We start from the raw sequence: 25,128 nt of genomic DNA, 5'->3' as shown, positions 1-25,128 counted from the left end.
TGGATAACCATGCTCTGTAGACATGAACGCCATGTCTCTGTTGTATCTGTGCTGGCTGCTGGTCAAAATGTATGGCAGAGCGATTGTAATGCTGAGGAGCAGGCGGAGAAATAATAAAGTATGGGAGCATGTCAATAACATTACGTTGTATTAAGCCTTTCGCTTTGCCACATGAATCCATCTTCTGCCACAGTCAAAGCTTTAATTTCACTCTAGGGTGGCCACACATACATTTTAATCAGCCATTTGGCCGGCCAAGCTGACAACTGCTCGACAACAGGAGCTGATAGGGGTGATGATAAATCATAACACCACTGGTACACGTGCTGGGTTTGTTTCCGCGGACACCTGCCAGCTTTTTATTTTTCACCACTATTCATGAGGCTATTCCAGGAAACAGGATTACTGTGGACTCTCTTCACTGTCCAATTTCTTCACAGGATGCAAAGGCGGCGATTGGGCAACATCTTGCATAGTTGCTGTTATAAAACCGTTCTTGAAAATGTTATCAGTTTGTTAATTGTAAGCCAAAATACAGAAGTAATTTACTCTTGTTTGTGGAAAGAGCCTTTCCTGAGCTGTGAATCTTATGGTTTCATATTTTTTAACCTCTTCCGTTGATCCCTCCAGGTTAACATTAAGGAGTACTTGGGGTTGGGGCTGGGGGATTGGTTCAGTATTTTTTATTTGCTTTTGTTTGTTTAGCGTTCATATATTTAAGAGTGGCAATATACTGTACTTGCTACCAGTGGTTCCTGGCTCTGGAGGCTCAGCCACGAGGATGCTTGGAGCAATTTGTTTTAGAAAAGAAGTAATGGAGTCGACTTTTTGCTTTACAAGGGGACTGAGACCGCAGCGTGTTCTCAAAATTCTCTCGCAGAATACTTGAGAAGGCTGCACAACTGCAAGAATGCTCGGCGCTGGAAACAACTTGTTTAAAACTCGTGCTCTTAAGGAATTATCGAAGTAGAATTTTTTTGGTACATTGGTCACCATTTTTGAAAAAAACTGAAATCTGAATCAACTTGATTTATTGAAGAGATAACTGAGGAGAAAACCTTTTTTTAGCCTGATAAAAGCAAAGCTGCAGGGAGGAGGATGTTGTCTGTCCACCAGGCTAAACTTGTCAGGAAGGGGGAGTGGGACGCAGGTGCGGACCCAGGTGTGTCTGAAAGTTATCCAAGAAGGATAACCACAAAAATCGCAAGCCATAGATTGGAAAAAGGGGGAAAAAACAACGAAACTGTATAGAGCCACAACAAGCTTCCTAAACTAAATAATGCACCGAAAATTATTAACTAAACCACTGCTGCCAAGCAGCTGACTCAAACCAAAATTGTCCAGGAGACCCAGAAAACATGAAACCAAAAGTAAAGGTTGACAAGGAGACCTTTGTTTACACAAAAGGCTGGAGTTTCAACAAAACTATCCAGCACCCCAAGTTATACTCTGGGAGACTAGCAATGGAAAACTCATCCACAAAAAGTTATTTTCTTTGGTGTTTATATATACACACACAGGCAACTAGAGAAAACACAGTCTGAAGGTGAGCTAATGAGTCAGCACTGAGCACTGGAGACTCAGAGTTTATAAAAGCTCCCCACACCTGAGCTTAATCAGAGCCAGGCAGTGACACACACACCTGACTGCAGTGAGTTGATTCTCTCTCTGAGCCGAAAGAGTGAGTGCCCTCACAAAACCATCTCATTGACTATTGTTTGGCTTACCAATGGTCATGGTTCTAAAGTGATGACTTGAACAAACATTTATGGTTCTCTCAGAATACCGATTGAATGAATGTTGTTAATATTATTAATAAATAGACTGAATGACCTTTTGTTATTTTTTGTAGAATCAAAAACGCTGAATCATCCAGTCAAATATTCTTTGGCCTCGTATGGTTGACCTTACCTTCTTAAACATAAAGAACATAGCGGACATTCACCAATACACTGTCCTCAACACTTACAGTATATTACAAGCACAAGCTTTGCAACTAAAACATTTCAACGAGGCAGAGCACAATTATTTCATTCTCACGCTGTTTTCCATACAGCCATATAGGGGGCAATATACATGACAATGCAAGGCAACAACATGGAAATTAAATGAAGTCCCGTTCATGTCAGCCACAGCTGTGACAGCAAAACCAAGGCCCCCTGTTTGATGAAATGTAGGCAATTAATGAGCTCCATCGACTCAAGGAGGAACAACAGAGAATCGCGACGTCAAATCAGCCGAAGTCTTTGAGCTAGTTGACTTCACACATGGTACCTCGGCGCCACAGCGATTACATAAGACATCTTAACAGTCTTTTCAGCTTCTTGCAGTGGAAGAGTTCCAAAACAGAAAGAACTGACAATAAGAGGGAAAGCAGGAAGAAGGCAGCAGCAATGAGATGCTCTGCAGAGATGGTGGGTGGGATAGGATGCAGGGAATACTATTCACAAACACACACACACGAACATAACACACATACACACACACACACACACACACACACGGGAGCTTACATGACAAGTCATTATCTGGCATCATGCAGAAGAAGACAGAAGAGTTGCAAAAGAGAGAAGGGAGTTCGTGAAAAGGCATGAAGGAGGTAAGAAAAAAAAAAAAAAAGAGTGAGGAATGTAAAGGAGGACAGAGGAGGAGCGCAGCGGAAAAGGGGCGGTGGAGATGTAGGGGGGGATTTTTGTCTTGATCTCCTCAGAGACATAACAGGATGGATTTTGTTGGCATGCATTTTTGAGCAAAGGCATCTCACTTCACCTGTCTTTTCAGAAGAGTTGTATTTATAGATGCATATATATTTACTGCTAACACATGGGTCCACTGGCGTAAAAATACTCAAATAAAAGCTGAATGTAAATGGTAACTGGACTTGAGCTTGTAAAACACTTTTCTATACTAGACTGTATTCCTTGTTAGCATATTCCTGTGTTCAGTTTTGAGTGTTTCCTGTTTTATTTTGTAGTTCTTGTCCTCTGTGTGTCATGTCTACTTTTACTTTACTCCCATTGTGTGTGTGTGTTCTTTCCTTTCACTTTGATCGCCTATTAGTTTCACATGTGTCTTTTTGTCCCACACCCCTGGTTGATTAGCCCCTCTGTTTTCTGTGTACCTTCCCTCTCGTTGCCATGTTCATTGTCTTTCCTCTCTCTGTGTTTTTCCTGTTTTCCCCCCCGTGGCTTTCTGTGTGTTTTCAGATTTTTTTCCGAGACTTTCAGTTGGACCTCGTTATTTTTATGTGCAGTAAGATTTTTGGGGGTTTTTGCCTTGTGTTTTTTGTTGGTCTGCAATTGGGTCCACTGTCCTAAGTTCCATTTGTGACAACTTGTAACTAGAACTTTCATACACAGCGAGTTCAACATATCCCAGACCTAGTAGTGAACACAGACAGAATATGCAATGATCACACAACGAGCAAAATATCACAAGTGATAGATTAATTTAAAATTTGGGTTTTATATTCAGTTTTTCAGCCAAGGGCTTACATAATTATGGTCCAATGATAACAATCAGTAGTAATTTGCAGATAAGAAAGTGTTTCTTTTCTGGATTGGGAGATTCAAGTCAGGTTTTCTTTAACAGCTTGTTTAAGGCCTAGTCCACACGTTGGCGGGTTGTTTTGAAAACATAGGTTTTTCTGTGCGTTTTGGCCTTGGACTAGGCCTAAGACTAACATATGGGTGGTATGAAAAGAGAAGCTGACGTTGGACTTCAGGCCAAGAATAGCTAATTTTACTAAATAAATCATTGTAAAGGAAGGTATATTTGTACATATGCATTCCTTTTAAATGGCTACATTGTGCAGACATTTCCCCCGTCTGTAGCCAGGACCACCACAGGTAACCAGTCTGTGGATGAATCTTGATAGATCCCCATTACCCCGGGTGTGACCCCTCGCTGCTCAGTTCATTAAGCAGGCCACCCAAGTGCTCAGGACTCAAGTCCAGATTTAATCACAACTTCCATCCTCTTGCCAATCACAATTAGATCCTGATAAGCCTCTCCAGGATGGCACCAGAGGGCCTCCACACACAGACAAAGGTTAATTTGCGAGCAGCAAGGGCCCCGGCTACAAGGTCAAAGGCCACCTTATTGAATACATGGAGAAAGTGTGTGTGTGTGTGTGTGTGTGTAAGATGGGGGGTGGGGGTGCGGTGGCTTGGCAGCAATTACAAAGTTCATCAGTATTCATGCATTTCATTCCTTGCTAATGGCTACATTACCTTCAGAGAGGTGTGCTGAAAAGATTTGGACCTTAATAGGAAATAGCTTGCAGTTAGTCTTTAGGTAGCTGAGTAGGTAAAGTTATTTCTTGACCTTTGTCTCTAAAGTCTTTTCACATATGTCGCTACATCTGTGAGCTGCTAAGGACCTTCTTTAGTGTTCCCCTGTTAGCTTTCAAGCTATTTCTGTAAGACTGTGCAGGCTTCAAGATTACTCTTAGAATGGGTAAGGTTTGTTGGTCGTCAAAGAAACTGATTAAGAAAGTGTTATTTAGAAAGATGACATTTGGAGGAACCTGGAAATTTAAGGCAAGTTAAGTGTGCAATATCCTGTGCATGCCACTAACCACAATATCAGCTGAGAGAAATGTTCATGTTCCAAACAAAAAGGCTGTGTCTGGGTTTCTACTCTATGAATGAACATGAGAACAAATGTTCTAGTGGTTAATGTGAGCCATTCTTTTGATGAATCCATAACAAAAGTATGCACCTGCGTCAGTGGTTCAACTGAAGCCTACTAACTTCAATTTGTTAGGTAGTGCTGTGCCCTGCCAAATGAACTACAAAGGATTATGAGAAATAACACAGCTTCAACCACCGTTCATGTGACATCAAATAAAACAGAAGTGGCAGACTTGTTTATTTTGCCCTGATTATGATTTCATCTCTCTGACATCGCTTTCTGTGGTGCAATGTCATTTCCAGGCCAACTGGCAGCGGGGACATGTGAGATTGTGACGCTGGACAAGGACAGCAGCCAACCACGGCGGACCATCGCCAGGCAGACGGCCCGCTGCGCCTGTAAGAAGGGCCAGATCGCTGGAACTACAAGAGCCAGACCTGCCTGTGTGGACGGTAAGAGGGGACGGGCAGGGGAGATCCCGGCTTTGCTTTCTTTCTCTAAGGAGCCACTTCAGTGAAACCAACCCCCCCAAGGCGTGTCTGACTTTCACAATGAATGATGTTTGTGTTGAAGCACATGAAGAAAATTAAGTGTAAAAAAAATCTGTCATATCGAAGCGTTGAATCATGTCATCCGTCACAGAGCAGCAGGGGTTTTGGAGGTTTTAAAGTAGGGGCTTAAGTTGGATAACCCTACAATGTGGAGCAAAGTGGATCACAGGCTGTCTATGTGGTGTAAGTAGAGCCTGCAACAAATCAATTTATAGTTGAATCATCTTAAAAAGTGGCTCCGGGGTCGTTTATAAATCCCCTAGCTACCAACAGAATGGCTTATATATATATATATATATTATGGAAAAGTGCCACAGTTTGTGAAATAATGGATTTCACCGCACTGTTGGAGTTATTGATCGTTACAAGAACTGCTAAAACCAAAACAATCCGTTTTTTATTTAAGTTGGCTGATTGACAAAAACATTCATTGCAACTATTTTGACAAAATATATATATATGATTTTCAAGCAAAAAAGATACATGTTCTGGGGCGCCAGTTTAGTTCACTGAATAGAGTTGGTACCCCCCCCCCCCCCCCCATGTGCAGAGGCTACATCCCTAGTTGCACTGGACTCTGGACTCTGTTTGGTGTCTTTCATGCCCCACTGTCTTTCCCCACGTTCCAGCCTTTTTCTATATGTCTCTCCTATATAATTAAAGGCAGAAAAGCCCAAAAATAATAGATACAAAGAATTGTTCTTCACCTATCGTATCGACATGAGGACAAAAAGCTTGTTTCTGGGCCTTCTCTAACTGTAGATTGCCTAGTTTTGAGGTTTGCACTTTTAGTATAACAAACCATGTTCTGAAAGTCATTTTTACTGTGTGACTGAATATAATGTTCATAGATATGTTTTCATTACAGTCAAATCACTTCGAAATAAGCACTACCTCAGAATAAAGAAAGAAAGTAAATGTGCTTGTAAAGCACTTTTCAAGTCTGATGATCAGGTGTGTTGTACTTGTTTTACACTGGAGATGAAGAATCTCTTAGCTTCCTCTCATACCTCTAATAGGGGAAGAACCATGTGCCATTTCTCTACTCACTATTCTGCCTCTGTGACAGCTCAATGAATTTCAAGGAAGTCTTCAGATGGGGTTGAATGATGGCGCGGCTCTGGTTTCTTTCTAACATCACTGATATCTTCATTGCCATGCTTTGCCTCTTCGGGTGCCTGTCACTGAGTCTCTCTCTCTCACATGATGTGGCCTCTACAGTCTGGGTAGGGAGGGGGGGTTATGTGCAGAGGTGACGCCAGATAAAACAGCTCTGTTAGTTAGGAAATACCTGCGGTGAGCTGTACCTTTGGTTGTCTTGTTTTGCCTGTGATTCCACTGGGGGCTTCACAGTTGTGTCTCTGATTGGAGGAGCCGCCGTTTCCTCAGTGAACTGTTTGACTGTTTTTTATACCTTCTGATCACACGAGGAGAAGGCTTTCCGCCGTGTGTACGGAGGCTCTCTTCTATTTGTTTGGCAGGCATGGATGAACATGACATTGGAGATTTGACCTTTCTCCAAATTCAATTTCTTAACCCCTTTTCAGGCAGGCTGCTCCACACTGAGATTTGTATGCTTCATCTCAGGCCTCAGGGGGGGAAAAAATGACTGTGGAGTCAGTTTGCCAGGGAATAAGCTGCATGGATGTTGCATAAATCCAGTATTCAGATAATATCAGGAGGTGTTGTCACAATGTGGGCTCGGTGGAGCACTATGGCATTTTGTGTGGGCAAGATGCTCTTCTCCTGAAGAGAGCTTAGGCTTATCAGTCGACTTTTCAGGGACCTGCGCAGGAGGGCGGCAGTTGTCGAGGTTCCGAGTATAACTAAAACCTCTAAATAATTCCCATAAAGAGGTCGAGATAAAAATGTAAGTGTACTCATGTAAACGGAAAAAATGTATCAACAGAGAGATAGAGAAAGAATAATAACGCAAAGCGCCTAAGTTATGAACTTAGGGCAAGCAGGAGCCATTTCTCAGTGTACTTTTAAAGCAGAAAGCAAATTCTAAGTGCTCAACATAATGTATTTAAAACATTCAAATCTCGGAGGAGATGCAGCACATGCAGGCAGTAAATTGCATGTATTGTTAAATAAGCCAAATAAATTAAAAAGATAAAAACAAAGGAAAGAGTCAGATCCAGGGGGGGGGGGGGGGGGGGATTTCAGATATGTAAAGATGATATTTTAATAAGATGGTGCCTTCTATTCAGTAGAAGAAAGCTAGAGTTTTAAATTGGGTTTGGAACTATTGTATCCCTCATGTTCAAAATACAGAAAACCTGCTCAAATAAAAACAGCTGCTTTTGCAAATTTGAAATATGACCCCATTCAGTAGCCATTTTTAAGCAATAAAAATTGGCCTCTCTTGCACTAAATTAGAAACCCCTTTAACCCCTCTGGCTTTTGTTGTATTTTCCAGTCTCAATTTTTGGATGATGGTGTACGACTCCAGAACTCTCCAGTTTAGATTTGGCCAAAAGCTGTGGTGTAATATGACAAATGCTCCCTGGGATTCTCTGCAGCATGAGCAAGCTCCCATTTCGTTTTCCATTGGTGCACATTTGCAACAGCGGCACCGGTAGTTGTGCCTGGCATGGGGGCAGCTCTGTGCTTGCAATCCAAACAGGCCGAGCGGCCAATGTGCTAAGCTGCTATTTTTCCTCAGTGGCTGGTGCAGCATGCTATCCTCATGGGCTGCCATTCTCACCGCAGCCGTCCTCACTGCCTGGTGCAGTCTGTGGCACAGAGGAGGAGGCATTACAAGTGAGTTTGGTACTGTGTTGAGTCTGCAGGGTAACGGGGTGTTACTGTTTTTTTTTCCCACCCACTGTTCAAATGCAGTCTGTTAAGTGGATGACTCATGGTTGTGACAATGAGCAGAGCTGCTCTCAGAAAGTTTTGGAACTATTCTTTGATTTCTGAACTAATGGGGGGAAAAGGTTCTTAAGATCATCTTCAAGGTTAGGTATTTCTACCACACTGTCCCCATTAGAATATTCATGGGTTAATCGGGTTAATTTGTTGCAACAGACTAAGGGCCTATCATGCTCAGTTCAGGCACTTTGTTTTTAATCTCATAGATTCAACAGGAGCAGCTTTCACAGTAAGAAAAAAACACATATATCTCACACTGCCTTTTTCCCCCGCAGCAACTCAGTCCAACAAGCCACTTTAGCCCCTGTCTCTGTAAGGCCACCATCCCTAAAAAGCCCACTTTCTTCTGATTGGTTAACTCGTCCTAAATTGCTGCCGAGGGGCAATAGAGGGAGCAGCATCCTGCAGCACTTGAAAGTCTGAAGAGTATTCCTGAGCCGAGCCGTCACGAAACTTCCTAGACAGACCGAGCGGGTGGACGGCACACCACTGAGTGGGCCGCTGTGCCTGGAGCAGATGACTGTGGAGAGAAAAGCTGTGACTATAGCTGACCTCGGATAATAAGGAAGTAGAAAAAAAAAAAAAAAGTGTTGGTAACTTGGTAGTCAGAGTTCTTGAAGCCTGCAGGGATTCATTTTACATTTGTTTGTTTGAAACTTTATCCACGTTTAAGATGAGCATTCAGCATTGTTCCTGTGCAAGAGGCAATAAAGGAAGCATAATAGTTTCTGATTAATGCACACAGTGCACATTCATGTAATCAAAGGCGCTGTTGTTTGTGCATATGTCAGATTGAAATTTACCATTTTATCCATATATAAGGTAACAATGCTTCCGGCACACATCCCTCCAAACATGCCTTTATTACTTTAAATCCAACAGCTTTATATTATTGCCATGCAAATCTGTGGTGCACAATAGAATTTGTTTATTCAGAGTTAAGGCTCTGCTCACTTTGGGGGATTGAAAGACGGCGAGAGGAAAATAGAGGGAGAGTGAGAAGGGCGAGAGAGAAAGCTGACATGAAAGACCTCAAACACCACAAATGGGATTTCAATCAGTTTTAATCTACTGGAGTCCTTGAGGTCTGCTCTCCGTTGTAATATGCCCGTGCCTTGGCTGACACGATCTGTGTCCTTCATGCTTCAGACTCTAGCGTCCCATCCATGCAGGATAATCCACGGCTCCCGTCAGCGGTCTCACACGGCTTTCCAGGACAGTGTGTGGTAATGAAAACGGAGAGAGAGTGCCGTGGCACCGTTGATCCTGAAGAGTCGACTCTTTGTAGTTGTGCATTTACCCCCCCCCCCCCCATCTCCCAGTCGCTCTGTGTGTTTATTGCTTTTGAGGAGGTGAAAATGGGAGATAAACCGTCGACATCATAAGCTTTCCGTAGCTGTGCTGTTTGATGCGCCGGTCCATATGAAGGAAATACAAAACAAAACCTGCAGGAATCACATCTCCGCAGCATGAAATGCTATCTCTGACCTCTGCTCTTTCTACATTTTTAATTTTTTTCCCCCCTCTCTGCTTCTGCTTATCGCTTTTTCCACCCTCATCTCGTATGTACACTCTCTCTCTCTCTCTCTCTCTCTCTACTACTGTATGTCTTATACCGACTCTACCCATTTGAAGGCCTATATTACAGCCTGGTGTTGCATAAGTACACCCTCTCCCATCTGCAATTTCATGCTCTTGAGCCTTTTTACCTCTGTGCTTGATGACTTTTAAGAGAGCAGATATCGATTCTTATTAGGAGGGCAAGAGACCGAGAGAGACTATTAGAGAGAAAACCAAGAGCTACGTACTCGAGCTGGCTGCTGCTGCTGCTGCTATGGGAGAAGTGACAGAGCTGCTGCAGAAAGGGACGACTCCAGAGACTTGGAGGAGCTTGTCGAGGGTCACTGGTTGTGGTGATGATAGCTCAGCGGGGGGGGAGGCCCAGCCTGAGGTGAATGTGTTTGTGTTTGGTCCCCTTTTGCTGAGACCTTGACATTGACGAAAGCCTCAAAGGTGACCAGATTTGAGAGGCTTAGCTCTGCGGATAACAAAGGGTTGGGGAAAAAAAACACTGAACTGTTTATTTTTTTTTTAAGGGCTGTTTTTGTGCACAAAATAAAAAAAAAGAATGACACACATTTGTGAGAAAACGAGCACAATTACTGAAGTATTGTCTCTATTTGACTCCAGTACAGTTATAGTATTTAGGCAGGTGATCCTGATAAATAATGCTGATTAGAGTAATTGTATTCCCATCAGAGAGAAGCGATGAAGAATTATTGTTACATCTTACGTAGAAGTGATAAACTGACCTCCAAGGCATGTCACCAATTCAGATTCTGCAAACAATTAAACAGCGGACGCTAATTGGTGCTGCTTGACAGAAGTCCAATTTTACAATCTTAAGAATACAGCGACCCATTTCCCCAGGTCTCCGCTGGCTTCATGTAGAATTAAAATGTATATTGATTAATATGCTCTGCTTAACTGTAGTGCAGTGCGAGCTTGCAGGAAAATGCTAGTGTGCAGCTCAATGCTCTTTGCTCTTAAGGAACCCTTCAGTTGAAATGCCTGTCTGTCTAGCCGACTGACCCTCGGGCCAGAGATTCTGGTAGTCGGACAGATAGTAGTGTTGTTGAAATCATAAAATAATTGTATTCTACAATGTTCTTATTTAACTTGTTGTTTATATGTTGCTCACATTGCTTGTCTCTAACTTTGTCCATGTGCAGCTTGGTGCTGAGCAAGGCGTGCAGGGTTTGTTTTTGAAGCCTTTAGGCTGAAAGTGGATGCACACAACAACTCTGAAAAGACAGTTGGCATTAACTGTAATCCAATCAGGAGAGACATATGTAAGAATTAGCTTCTTTTTTTTTAAATTTTAATAGTAAGACTCCGCCATGATGACTCTATGCACTCAGAGGGGAAGTCTAGACACTGGTGGTGGTGCTGGTGGAAGAATGCAGGATGTGATTAGGAGTGGGTGTCTGAGGCTGTATCTGGACTCTGCTGAGCTGGACTGGAGGCGACATGGTGACAGCGATCGCAATGAACTTGACAAACTGACTGCGGAAGAGAGAGAACAGATTTAAAAATTTGACAGCAGCAGGATGATTGGTTGAGAGAGGTTGTGGCTAGAATCTGGTACTTTAAGAGTAAACGCCCGAAAGTCAGCTGCTCAACAGAGCAGGGAGATGGAGGAAGTGGTAGAGAGGGAGGGACTAAATTGAATGTAGAAAATGTAATGAATGTGTAAGTACCCGTCTTCCTGCTTGAACATACCCTGAGCTCCATACAGTAAAGTAGTGGTCTAAAAAACGCAGGTGCTCTGAGAGGGTAGCTGCAGGTTCATGATAACTCTATAGGATCGTCACAATCTGGACCTGTCTTATAATCGCATTGGTTTCATTCGATACCCTCTTCCCTCACTATTTGCTGTTTATTTATTTTCCCAATGTTTAAAAAAAGGTTGAATCTGTAATTACATACATTCAGTTTTTAAGAATCTGGTAGTTCTGAGGGTTTAACTACAATAATAACGGCATTGAGAATTTGAGAATCCCTTCTGTGAGCATAATCAGGATTCTAGAATTGTTTTTCTATAGGTACTTTTGGCTGAGATAACTTTAGCAAGATTTTGATCACTGGATTTATTTAGAGTGTTTTCTAAGTGTGATGTTGTTTTTTCCCTCCATCACTGCTGAGGCTTAAGCTGTATGACTCCCACCGGTCGACATGCACATCCCTGGGTAGCTGGCATGTGAGGAATAGTTTCAGTGAATCAGGAAGTGATAGAGACAACAGTATGCGTCAGTCCCAGTCTCTGGGCTATTAGACAGTACCAGAGCTCCAATCATACTGCATCAGCCTGCTGGTTTGATTTGATCCGAGGAGGCGGGGGGAGGGGAGGGGGGGGGCACGGTCTGTTGGGGAAACATGTCATGTCAGCTCCGACAGGCAGTTAGCAAGCTAGCCGCTACCGCAGCGCTGTCCAGAGGGACGGCGACTGGAAAAAGATGGTCCGGTGGTGAATCTGTAATGTCACGCCTTCTCTCTATTTAGTCTTTCTCCTGGCCCCCTTTTCTCTCGTTCTGTTTCCCGTACACACTCACATTTATTAGAAGACTGATGACCGTGGGCTGCGGCCTTGTCAGAGGGACGGGAGGGTTAGAGGGCAGGCAGATGGGAGCCGCAGCCTGAGGCGGGTTGCTTCTCCTTGGGTGTGCTGGTTTAGAGGCTATAGCCTCTAAACTGGGGCGGCACACCAAAAAAAAAAAACATAGTGCTTTTTATAAACCGATCACGCCCAGGATGCACAACTCACCCTGTGTGTATCTTTTAATCCGATTTTCTTATTTGCTCTAGTCTATTTTTCAATATTTCAAAGCTATCAAATTTAGATTTGTTTGTTATATTTTTTTTCTATAATCAGAAGACATTTTTATCATTTTTTCCAACTGCATCTTTTTTAATACAAGCAGGAAACAAAAAAAAGAAAAAGTCAACAATATAAAGTAGACTTGACACAATAACAAAACCATTTCACATTGCTGCAACTGAGTGATTTTAGGGTTATACTGTAGGTGAATTGAAACCAAACCGCAGCAGCTCTGTGTGCTCCGCTGACGGGACACTGTGACACTAAACCTGATGGTATCGTTTAAAAAAGAAAACACTACTTCTGGAGGCAAGAAATCTATTTTATATTCCCTTTGTGAATTAGGTCAGCGAATAAAAGTGTTGGGAGTGAGATGAAGACAGGGTGGCAGTGCTTCCAGGCAGAGGTATTTAAAGATTAAATTTTCACTGCTAGGTTTTCTTATTGGAGAACTTTGGGAAACTCCCAAGTTCTGAAGTGATGTAGCATCATTTAAAAGCCTAATTTTGTTTAACTTAAATCACAATCAGCTACTTTTGATACAAAGGTTTCAGCTCAATGAACGTGGTGAGGATTCCATTTTAATTTAACAATTGAAGTCTGTGATACAGGGGGGATATTAAAAGGGTTTGTAACAAAAATGCTTTAACTTTTTTTCACTAAAAGACTTATTCATTAGCCAAGGTTTCCCGCAACGTTCGTCCACCTGGGAGCAAGCTGCAACCTTCTGTGTTGAATAACGAAGCCAATGTGTTGAATAATGAAGCCAATGTTATCCATAGTGAAGTGTAGCTGACATGATTGACAGGTGGGCATGATATAGCTGTTTGTCAGGAGGCTTAAAACCCGCCTCACCTCCAGCTCTCAACCTGTCTGTTTGGTTGACTGAAAGTTAGACCGAGACAGGATTTCCAGCATGGATTAGGGTTAGGGTTAACCCAGCTGCTGCTGATGAGCCTCTGTAGCCCCCTGCTGTAACAGATGGGTGACATCACTCAGGCTTAGCCCATTAATAGTTACAGTCTATACCTGGAAGTCAAAGCACATAAATCTGTAGCATAGCAGAAGTCGATTTGTTGTCTGCCTTGGGATATAACTGTAAGCTAGATGTATAGTGATGGATTGGATTTGTACCAAGAGTAAATCAAAGAGCATGTTTAAAATGTACAGAGCTGTAAAGTTGTCTGTGTTACAACCAGTCTGCTGCTTGCTAACTTGTTGGAAAGGTCAACTGGAAGAAGGTCCGACAGTAACTAGCTGAAAGTTGGCGTCTTGCCATACACCTACCTAAGCAGTCAGACATACTTCCCTCAATAAATTGACTCCCCTCCCAGTTGCTGCAACCAAGGACAGTAGTCCAAAGAAATAGCCTAATCGAGTTCTATCTGCAGCTCTCCTTAACTGTGCATGTAAACATACTGAATGACTGTTAACAATGCTGCGCGGTCGGTGCCAGACAAAGTGATTAATGGCACGTTGTCACGACAGCCTCTGTTTACATTTCCCACAGCAAAGATTCACAGTCAGTGATATGTTTGACTCTTCAAAGATAAATGGGTGAGGTTTTTCTGCATAAAACACTCATTACAAGAGGTAGAGAAAAAAGGAAAATGTCAGCGAATCGTTAAGGCGTTGTCCACGGGTCGCAGAAATCATTACAAACTGAAGTTACTGAAAGGAGTTTTGAAGACATCGGTGTTCCTAGACTTGGAACACACAATCTTCAGTGATAGTTCGAAAAAAGCAACATGATGCTGTTTTCAGATTTCTTCTTGCACAACTTGCTCTAACTGTCAAACCATCGGCTTTACATAGAGAAAAAATTCTGAAGTCCCAAATGATTATCTGCATGGGTTTGTTTCTTTTTGCTTATCTTTTTCTATTTCAGGCCTTCTGAATTTTTTGGGAACAGTGTTGCGCAGCTCTCCCCCTCCTGAGTGACTTGAGCCTGAAAAAAAAGAGAAAAAAAAAAAAAGGGCTCCTTTGTTGGTTTACACAGAAACACTGAGGCAGCCTGTGTTTTGCATTATGACAAGAAGAAATATAATACAAAGAGTGCTTGTGTTTTCCCCCCGTAGGGCAAAGAAGCTGACGAGCAATGCGCATTAGCATAAAAATAATGCAAAGTGTCGCACTCTGGCTTTCATTCTGCGTTACAGGAAGTTTTCCATCCATTAACCTTGCATTATGTTGCCGTGTCGCCTCCTCCACTTGCTGCATTACTCAATAGGGAAAATCAATTTTTACGCTTCTTTAAAAAAAATGGCCTGCTTTTGTAAATTCCTCATTAAAGGATGAATTGGAGTCACAAAATGCTTTGTATTTTTTTACGACTTGAGACATGTCTATAAACAAATACTCTATCCAAAAACCACTGCGGTCACATTGATTTCAAAATGTGCCTCATGCAAAGACAAACACTCTCACTACCCCGGCATAGCTTAGCATTAGAGTTGATTGAACTGTAACACTTCACCATGCGATCATTACTGATCACTGCTGTTCCTTCCCTCTTAAAGCGATGCAGCCAGAGATGAATAAGAAGTCCACTTTATGTGCATTCGAGTACTCCCACATGCATACATTGACTGTAAATATTTAATAGGGTGGATGATATGGCTCATACAGTTTGCCATAATACATTCAGGCGAGCCATTACGCTGTCTCTTAATGAAGCTGCATTATCCGCACATCCCTTCTGCCGGCAGCGCATTGCACCCTGCGTTCATAAATCTGCAGGCATAAGGTGATGAAGTGGACCCAGGTGTTCTGAGGTTCTGAGTTGTTGATAACGTCAGAGGGTTATTGATGCCCCATTGTTGTGTATCTCCTCTCTGTGTTTGGTTATAATTAATCCAGGATGAATGAGAAACAGGCCGCTGAAGTTCCCGTGAAAGAGCTTGATAAGTGTGTTGGAATATAATGAAAGCAGTCTCATAAAAAGTTTGACCTCTTTTTCTTCTGTTTTCCTTGGTCTTCTGTTTTCACAGTAAATTGGTGATTTCTAAGTCAGTGTGCCCCCACAGGTGATTTTGTGCTGGAAGGGGGGGGGTAGAAATATTTCTGTATAATTCATGCTAAGTTCTTTGCGATTCAAAGCCAAATCATTCAGCTGAAGATCAGCCCTGCACCAAGTGTTTATGAAGAGGGGTGTCAAGCTTGGTAAGATTGGGTTCATGTGTTGCCTCGGGCTTTCAAATGAGCCATCGGGCTCTTGTGTTGAAGTATTACGGCGCTCTTCATGGATGCGAGATTCTTAGCAAGGCCAGCACACCAATCACTTTGCAAAGCCCATCAGAGTCATCCCAACATTCTCCGTCTTATAAATCTTCAAGAAACGAATATGTCTCTGCTCAACTGTCACTCCCGCCCAGTCTTTTACATCCTCTTAGGAAGCAGCCTTGTACAAATCGAGACATAACATATATGCACTTACAGGGATGAAACTCGCAGATGAAATAAATCAGAACACTTCAGTACATAAAAAAACATCCAGCCTCTTTCTTTTTTGCTCTCATTTTCTTTTTCTTCGCTTTATATCTCACTCTCTGACACTTTCCCCCGTAAGCAGCTGGGGGAGGAGAGAACGCAGGCTCGCAGCCTTTTCTGGCTCTGCATCTTTCCTTAACGCCTGCCGCCCGTCCTCCTTGTTTCTCACTAGTCCATGCACCGGCTCTGTGTTGGTTGATGGTCCGTGCTGTCGCCCTCTCCACCTCGCTGGGCTAATTGAAAGAGAAAAGTATCTCCTCCATTAACGCCTGCATGTCCAAGGGGCTGTGTCTGTTTGAGAGGCTACGGGCTATGAACAATTAATTAATAATTACTGTTTCCACGGAGCCCCTCAGGGCAGAGTCTACAATTTACAGCAGGAGGAGGGCGTCAAATTAGCCCGTAGTCTTCACTATTGACGAAACACTGGGATTGCATAATTGTCCAATTGTCTATCTGCAGCCTGTTTATCCAGCTGACGCTTTACTGTCTGTTCTTCTGATTGCTATTTGATTTGTTAAGGGGTTAACTCAAGTCATGGTGGCTGCTGTCACTTGTGCTTATGATGTGATTTCTGACAAAACTGTTGCTGTTGCTGGGCTTTCAATTCTCAATTTTTTTTACAACAGAAAACAAGATAAAAATGCAGAAATATATTATGAAGTATCGACTTTAAACGATATAAAAAAAAGTCTTATATTTCAATCCTTAATTTAAGTTTGAATTTGAAGTTTAAAGATCAGGAACACAAATTCATTGAACAACCTTTTAAAATACAGAAAATACTGATTGAATTGTCATTTTGAAACAATATAATGCACAGAAAAACGAATTTAAGTCAACCACCAGTAGCACCAAAGTCATAATTCCAGTTATATTTGTGGCAGTCATAGATTACTACAGAGTAAGAAAATCAAATACAGCATGCAGCAATGACAACCTTCCACTGATATGTCTACATGATTACATAACCATAAATACTCTATCAAGTTTGATTTTGTTCATCTTGGTTCATTGAGTGTGTTGGATGAGCCTGTGTTTAGTATAATCTAATAACTAGAAGCTAAAATACTCTGGAAACAATCTTGAAAAAACATAATGATGCTGCTATAAGCCATGTGCATACACATTTCTTTACCTCACTCTTGAAGTTTTCCAATTATTTCCGCAATCACTGCTGGAAACGTTTTTTTAAATAACTTTGCCATAAGCAAGCAAACCAAGACATCATCATGGACTAATGAAAAAGGTACACGTTATTTTCTTGAAATGCAATTCTGCATTTGTCTAAATGTCAGCTTGTGTCATTGTTGGTAAATGTTACTGCTGGAGTTTAAAGTGGTCTTTTTTTTTATATAGCACATTTTTGATGGAATATCTGATGTGGTGCGCTAATCATTTTTTGGAGCACCCATGCCATCTGATTTCTGCTGTCGACGTCAGAGGGGCTGCCAAGATCAGCCCTGGGCGTTCACTTGTTCACCCTCCCCCCCCTCACCCTCACCCATTCACTTAGAGCTGTGATCCGACAACGCCGAGCCCATCTGGCACTGCAAGAGCGAGTGCTTTCCCTTTTTAACCCCCATTACTCACAAGGTGCCGATTCCATATGATGGGTGTCAGATCCCTGCAGTGTACATCCCCTCCACTCTCCATCACCCACTTATCTTCCTTTCATCCCATACCTGTGATTATAGTTGTGTTTCCTTTTTTTTTTACCCCCCTTCTTGAGCCTCAGGGGTATCATAGTGTTGGGGTTCCCCAGTTTTCTAGTTGGATGAATGCAGGATATCACTGCGCGGATATGGGCGTCGGGGAACTGAGCTTGCTTTGAGGAGAAGGTGAGGTGCAGGAAAGGGGAAGTGAACTGCACAGTTCTTTATTTGTACTGTACCAAGACACAAGCAACAGCAGTAAATGCAATTGCCCGTTGCCTAGTATAATTCTATTAAGCTCATGTTAGCTAATTTTCAGTGCACTTCAATGTGCGCTTTAATGATGGACAAAAACAAGCTAAAGTGTATAATTAATACACATCCTTGTACGCTGGCGCTCAGAAACGAGGGGACTGTGACTGGATGGCTTTCACATGATTTGTGGGCTGTGTGTGATGCTGCAGCCAGAAGTCATTTGGTGGACGGTGGATGTAGTATATATAACACGGTTGTGATTTTTCTTTATCTTACTCATTAAAGCAGCGGATGAACAGCTGCACGGGTACACCGGGCAACCGAAGAAGGGAGGCACTCTGTTGTGACTGAAATGATAAAAAGCATAATTAGGTAGTCAATGTTGTGTTCCATCTCTCTCTCTTTTACCCCTCACTCTGTCTTGAGCTGATAGGTGCATCTCCGTGTTTCCTCTCCATTTTCAGAAATGATGTTGTTCATTAATGCAATGCAATTTCAGGCAGGACTCTCGCTCTCTCTCTCTCTCTCTCTCTCTCTCTCTCCCTCTCCCGTGCTGCTGCATTTTGTCTTTGGTAATTTACCTTTATTGGCTGGCTTAGCAATTTCGTCTGAACATGGGTTCATTTAATAATGTATGCGTCTTGTTTTTGTGAACCTTTTTAAACCCCACCTGTAATTGCCGTGCAGCTGGGTGCTGGATGGATGCAACACCTGAGTGTGAGGACTCGGAAAACAGGAGGAAAGAATGAAAAAGGGAATAATAGAAAAGGAAGACATAGCATTGTCTGCATTTTTTCATTGGGGGATATTAAAGGTAGTGATGGGTGCTATTTCAAATTCATTGAATAATCAATATTTTTGTTTAAAAATGTCACTATTAAGGAAATAGAGCACTACAACTTGCACAAAAGGTAATGCAATCATTGGAAACCCTTATTCACAGCATCTGTCCAACTATGTTTTATCTACACATTGTAAGCATCTGAAAATAATTTGAATAATAATGCAGGTTTATTCTAACTAAACTAAGTTAGAATTAACTTTAAGACTTTTGTGGATCCCACACACTCTTAACTTTTTCAACGGTCAGAAGCTTTGCTATAGATTTTAGCTGGCTACATTAGTAGTCGTCATTTTTGACAGTCCTGTGAATTAAATAGTTAAGTTATAGTATGCACACCTGCTGCTGTTAAAAGGACTGTTATGACTACAGGTGGCAAGTTGGATCTGACTATCTCGTAACAGATTTTACAGGCACACAGAGTGAAAAAATAAAAGAACAAGCACACACGGAGATGAACCCTCAGTCTGTGTTTGAAGAGAAGGCGCTAACTCCTGTTTTTTGGGCAGTGATGCCATGAACGTTGACTGAACAGTGTGTCTCTTTGTTTTATCTGTTCTCATACTGTTGTTTGATATCGTTTTGAGGCTCTAGTTTGTCCTTTATGTCGCTTAGGGTTGATGTGTAGCTTGAGCCAGCAACTGTTTAGCTTAGCTTAGAACAGAAACTGGAAACAATAAAACAGCTAGCCTGCTTCCTAAAAAGCAAAGTGAAAATCTAGCTGTGCTTAGAAAGCTATCATGCACTGTTTATTTCATCTAGAAAAAAACCTTTTGTTTGTTTAAACAAACTACTTTCTAGAGTTTCCACCATTTGTCTGGTTGTCTTTGGACGGAGCTGAGTTAGCTGATTTTGCTTGTTTCCAGTCTTTCTGCTAAGCTAAGCTAGCAGCTTGTAGCTACTGCTCTTCCTCTAACTCTTGGCAATAAAAGTGAACTAGCATAACTTCTGAAATGTCTGACACTTGTATTTGTGTTTTAGTGCCTCATCATGTGTGTCTGCTTTATTTCCCCATCTCCTTTGTCTATATCACTGCCGTGTGTTTGCATGAAAGTGTGTAACTGTCCTGAAACACGAACGCAGTCACCCTCCACTCTCATCTAATTGTTCTGTAAAGCCCCGTGAGGAGGATTGTGGTCACAGTTGTCTTTGTCCTTGGGTTGGAGTACCATTGGCTCACCTTGCCAGTAATAAAAAAAGAGTCAGGCCTTCTGTTAAGTGCGCATGCACATAAAAAAAACGTGTGTGTGCACATGCATTAGTGTTAGTGTGTCCCTTAGTGGGAGGACAGACATCATTATCCCCACCCTTCACAGCATCCTTATCCAGTGGCGCATTTTTTATCTCCATGTAAAAAAAAAAGAGTAGAACAAAATCAGGTGAATGAAGGAAAATACGGCCCCTCCCCCCTGCTCCCTGTGCACCATCCTCTGTTGTCGCACGGGGCCAATTTTTATAAGAGCCAGTTATGGGGCATCACATGGCCAAAATAATATTAGTACGGTGGTGACAGGCATGTGAAGGCAAGATGAATCTGGGATAAAAATAAAGGCAAATGAATACAAATGGTGTCTCCTTCACCTAGAGGGGGGAATAAATCATATGTGGACTAATGTGGTGTGTTCTCCCTCCCTCTCTCTCTCTCTTTGTCACTTTTCAGCACCACACGCAGACACCGATTCTCTCTCTCTTTCCACTGCTTTTCATTCTCTGACTCACTTCCTCTGATTAAGTTAGCCACAAAGTGTCCTTCTGTATTAATAATCTGCTCGGAGAGGTGAGCGGGAAAGCAGAGGTATTTACTTGATATAGGTGTCAGAAACGTCAGTGGAGAAATGCAGCAGACCTCGCTATTTCCTGATGTAAATGGGAGGCATGTGTAATGCGTTCTTTTCTTTCCTTTTTTTTTTCCTTTTCTTTCCTTTTTGTAGTCTTATTTGTACATGTTTACTTGTGTGATCCACTGGAAACAAAAGACCACGACCACACACACCAGACACACACACACACACAAATGAGCCTCTCAAATCACCACCGAAGTGCTCTCCTGCTGTTGTACTATCTGTACCAGTAGGATAGTGTGAGTAATGCGGTGCTTTTCAAAATAATTAAATCAGCAGTTTCCATTTTAACAGAGCTGCCATTTTAACCCAACCATCCACTGCAAGCTGTGTTATGACTCCCATAGTGTGTATCTTCTGAGGTTTTAGGGGTATTATCAATTGGACCTCAAACATTAGACCATTTCACGTTCAGATTGATTCGTATGTACCTTGGAGATGTTGTCATGTCAGAAATAGAGCATGAGAAATTGTCGTAAACTGTAAATAGTAAAAAATAAAGGATTTTTCTGTTACTAAAAAAAACTAAATGAGACTTTAAGTTAATCCAATCTCAATGGAGCAAAACAACTGCTGAACTCCTGCTAAAGATGACTAGCTTAAAAGAGTCGCAGAGATTAGATTACTCTTCCATCTCTGCCTTTGATTTAAATAGAACCCATGGGATATGGTTTAATTACCTTGATAAAATGTAAATATATTCTGTGATTTTAAAAACAGTATGAATGTGTAAAAATAATATAAATCTACATTTTGCTGTTAGGACAGTTTGATGGCAAAGTGCGGTGGCCTAGCTTATATTTAGGTTCTTAATCAAGCTAAACTGGTATTGAATTAATGCCATACAACCATAATTCTATTACACATTTTTTAAATCAATTTATTGTATTCCTTTGGTCCTCTTTATGTTTATAGAGCTTTGTTTAAAGCATACATTTCCCCAACTGGCTCACATGGCTGCAAATGCTAGCCAACTTGACGCTTCCCTTTTGGCAGCAGTAGCTTAATCCATGCAGTAATCCACACCATTCTGCATGTCCATCTGCATGTGTTTGATGAGTCCAATCTTTTCCATAAACTCAATTGAGTTATCCATCTTGATGATAGCATAGATTAAAAACCACTTGACAACACTTTGAACACAGTGACATGACGCTAACCCCTAAATTCCACCACATGCATGTTCGGTCCATCTGCGATCAGCCATGGAAGCGGAGCTGAAAGGTTTTTACTCTTTCCACTGACTCCACTATGATATGTCTCAGCTCCAGCATGTCTTAGCCCTCTGCAGCAGATATGCAAGGCTTCTATTTTTGCCGGATGCAGGAGCACGGTGCATCAATTTACTACAGAGCAGAATGTGCAGGACAGGAAGCCAGACACCGAAACGACATGAAAACATTTAGTTCATTTTCAGAATAAAACACACTGTTTTGATGGTTGGGAACAATGAGCTTATGTGTGTTTGTTGTTCTGTTTCTAAGGTTTTTGTACAGTTTTATACCAAATATATTGTATTATCTCATGCTGTCGCAAGTGTAATCTATAATTACCACGAGAACTCCTTTGTCTCGGCACTCCAGCTGTCCAGCTGTGCTCCTCTGTGATGCGTTCTGAGAACACTGCCTGTGGGTGTAACGGACGAGGGTGCCCAGAGCAGTAACAAAGCGGAGAGGACATGCAATAAACACGTATCTGGTGGAAGTTCTGGGTAAGCCAACACATACACTCTGGAAAGGAAAAGGCTGATTGAGGCTGTGTGAGGATGGACCAGACTCTTTGTCCAATGATTGGAAGCTCAGAGTCCACTATCTGGAAATCATGTGATGTTTTATGAATGGATTATTCAGAAGAAGGCATGGATGTGTCATTGGTTTGCTGGATTCCCACATGGTTACACCATGACTTGTAGTGACTCATACAATGGGAGGTTGGAATCTCATGAGCAAAATGGGGTCTTCTGTTGATAAGATAAGGGCTTGTTACCTGTGGCTAGAGTGTCATTTAGGGTCACACCAAATTCTACCAAAACCAGGTTGGGACAATGTTGAGAAATGTGGTCTGTGCTATGAGCGTCTTGAAGCTTCCAACAAAGAGGATCACAAATTACCCTTTTTTTTTTAGGCCCAGCTGCAGTTGTTGCTACACTCAACCATATGGACATCTCAGCTGTGTATTCCAATGTTACCACCACTATCTAGGATAAATGCTGAAGCAATGATATTTTGAAAACATACCTATCCTAACAAGGTAACAGGGCGGCTCAGTGAGTCGATCGTCCCTCAACCGTATGGTCAGGGGTTCGATCCCCAGCTCCTGCAGCCACATGTCAAATGTGTCTTTGGGCAAGACACTTAACTCCAAGTTGCTCCCGCTGCTTCGGTGGCAGCAAATTAATGTGTATGAATGGGAATTGGTTAATGCTGATGGACACTTTTACAAAGCAGCCTCTGCCATCAGTGTGAGAATCTGTGAGAATGGGTAGGTGTGACCTGCCGTTTTGAGTAGTCAGAACACTAGAAAAGCACTATACAAGCTCAAGTCCATTTACCATTTTCCATTTCCAGATTGTGTGTCAGGGTTTGGAAACATTTATTTTACAACCATCAAAACGCTGCAAATGCCAACTTCTGGAAAAAAAATGGATCAACTGTGGTGTAATGGGACCGGCTACACTGATCCTGAGGGTGCACAGGGCACGTCCCCATTGATAGATGGAAGAGGAAAAGGTAAAACCTCACATCGGGTGATTGTGTGTTGCATGCGGCACACCCACAGGCTCCCCTCAAATCTCTCCGAGTCTAAACTAAGGCCAGAGGTCGTGTCCCAACGGGAACAACACTTTGTAGGAGCACTTATTGTGGATACGGCACTTTTAAAGCCTGAAATGTGGAGTCTACCAAATAGGTTTTTTCGCTGAATACTGTTTTTATATCCTCTGGTTTTTTAACTGAATGTGGCTGTGCAACTATTTGAGATGTTGGAAGTTAAACAGAGGAGCTGTAGCTCACCATTGCAGGGTGTTAGTTTGATGAGCAGAATCAGTAACTTTTGAAGAATAAAACTGTGCTTTTTATACACACTTAATTTTTTAAGAATGTATTATATTTGGCTGCAATTTCTGCAAAGATGAACTAGCAAGTTATCAATGGGGCCAATGCACTATGGTAAACCCTGCATGCATTTGTTTGACTTTCAGACTACTTTTGTCAAGAGTTCAAACGTAAAGAAAACAAACTTTCATAAAGATATCACTGCAGTGAAAAACAACATTTACTGGTGCCTGAAGAAAGCCATATTCTTCCTATTTCGTGGTAGAAACAATCTGGAGAAGAGCAGTGTTTCTGAATAGCAGGCCTCAGGTCCCCAAGTCCTGCTGCTTTTAATTCTAGCTGTCCTATCGGGGACTGTTACACCTGGGATGTTAAGTGAATTAAATTAACTATCCTCACTGGGAAAAAAAAACAAACATGCATTGCATTGTGTCCTGAAGGCCAGGATTGAAAGCCATAATTGTAATAAAGTGAACAGATTTGCCTTGAAATTCTTGCTTGTGCCTCCTAAGCAGACAGAAAACAGTGCACTGAATGTCTGCAGATTCTTTGGCACTGGCATCTGTAATTAAACCTGAAAAAATGTGTAAAAGATTTATTGACGTTAAACAAAAAAAAAGGAGAGCAGTGCAGAAAAAGAAGCCACTAGTTGTGCTGTGAATAAACCTAAAAGTGTTTGTTCCTGCTATCAGTTAAGCAAATAAGCCAAGGTGACATTTCACTTTCTAGTTTTCTGAAATGTGTCCTCTGCTTTCTGTATTGTTACATTTAAATGAAGGCAGAACATCACCAGCATTACAATAGGCTCTTTAAAAGGTGCACCATCTCAATAGTCCTTCAGTCAACATGTGGAAGCGAATCAAACACAGCGAATCAGTTTTCAACCTCAACAGCTCCAAGAAGTATTCACCCTAAGCCCTGTGCACTCAAAGAATGAATCAATAACTCTGTTTATGTAGTCAAAACAGCCTCCCATCATGCCATTTTTGGAGACTTTTGTCCTTGAAATTTTTTAAATCTCATCGCTTTGCAGCTCTTTATGGAGGTATCACAGTACAATTAACTTGAAAACACATGTGGTAATTATGACACCTTATTATCAGCAAAATAAATGTTGATTGTTGTCATTCAAGGTTATACAACTCACTTTTGTCATAGTAAATCTAACAAGGAAGAAATACTTTTACCTGTACTTAGTCCCTTGACAATGTTCAAACCATCTAAAGTCACAACTTCCTTACAAAAATGCTTTTAGCTAAATGGTTTGAGACTTAAAACGGTTCTGTAGAAGTACAGGCGCACACTCGTATAAGCTTATCAGTAAACAGGTCTTATATTGTTAGATGGAGTCCAGCTGTGTGGAATGGTGTTAATGAGTGAGCCAGTGGCCCTACCCCCCTCATCATTGGCACTAATTACACTCATTAATATTAATGAGCACATTTGCATGGCAGCTGAATGTATGCAATGTATGAGCTGCATGTCCACTTTGGAGCTGGTGGAGAGGATAAGATGGCAAAGTCACTGAAACCAAATCAGGAAGTTCGAACGAC

General features: G+C 41.9%; 1 protein-coding gene across 2 annotated transcripts in view; it reads left to right on the top strand.

The window, feature by feature from the left end:
• The window catches only part of tafa5a (TAFA chemokine like family member 5a), a 152,208-nt gene that overhangs the window by 86,747 nt on the left and 40,333 nt on the right, over positions 1 to 25,128 (top strand). For both annotated transcript variants that reach the window (XM_061030062.1, XM_061030061.1), the window contains exon 2: positions 4,938 to 5,087. In XM_061030062.1, coding sequence (XP_060886045.1) covers positions 4,938 to 5,087 — 150 coding nt within the window. The remainder of the gene's footprint in view (positions 1 to 4,937; positions 5,088 to 25,128) is intronic.

The sequence above is a fragment of the Labrus mixtus genome, chromosome 22, assembly GCF_963584025.1.
Source record: "Labrus mixtus chromosome 22, fLabMix1.1, whole genome shotgun sequence".
Taxonomy (NCBI): domain Eukaryota; kingdom Metazoa; phylum Chordata; class Actinopteri; order Labriformes; family Labridae; genus Labrus; species Labrus mixtus.
The sequence above is the reverse complement of the archived record's forward strand: the minus strand, read 5'-3'. Positions and strand labels throughout refer to the sequence as shown.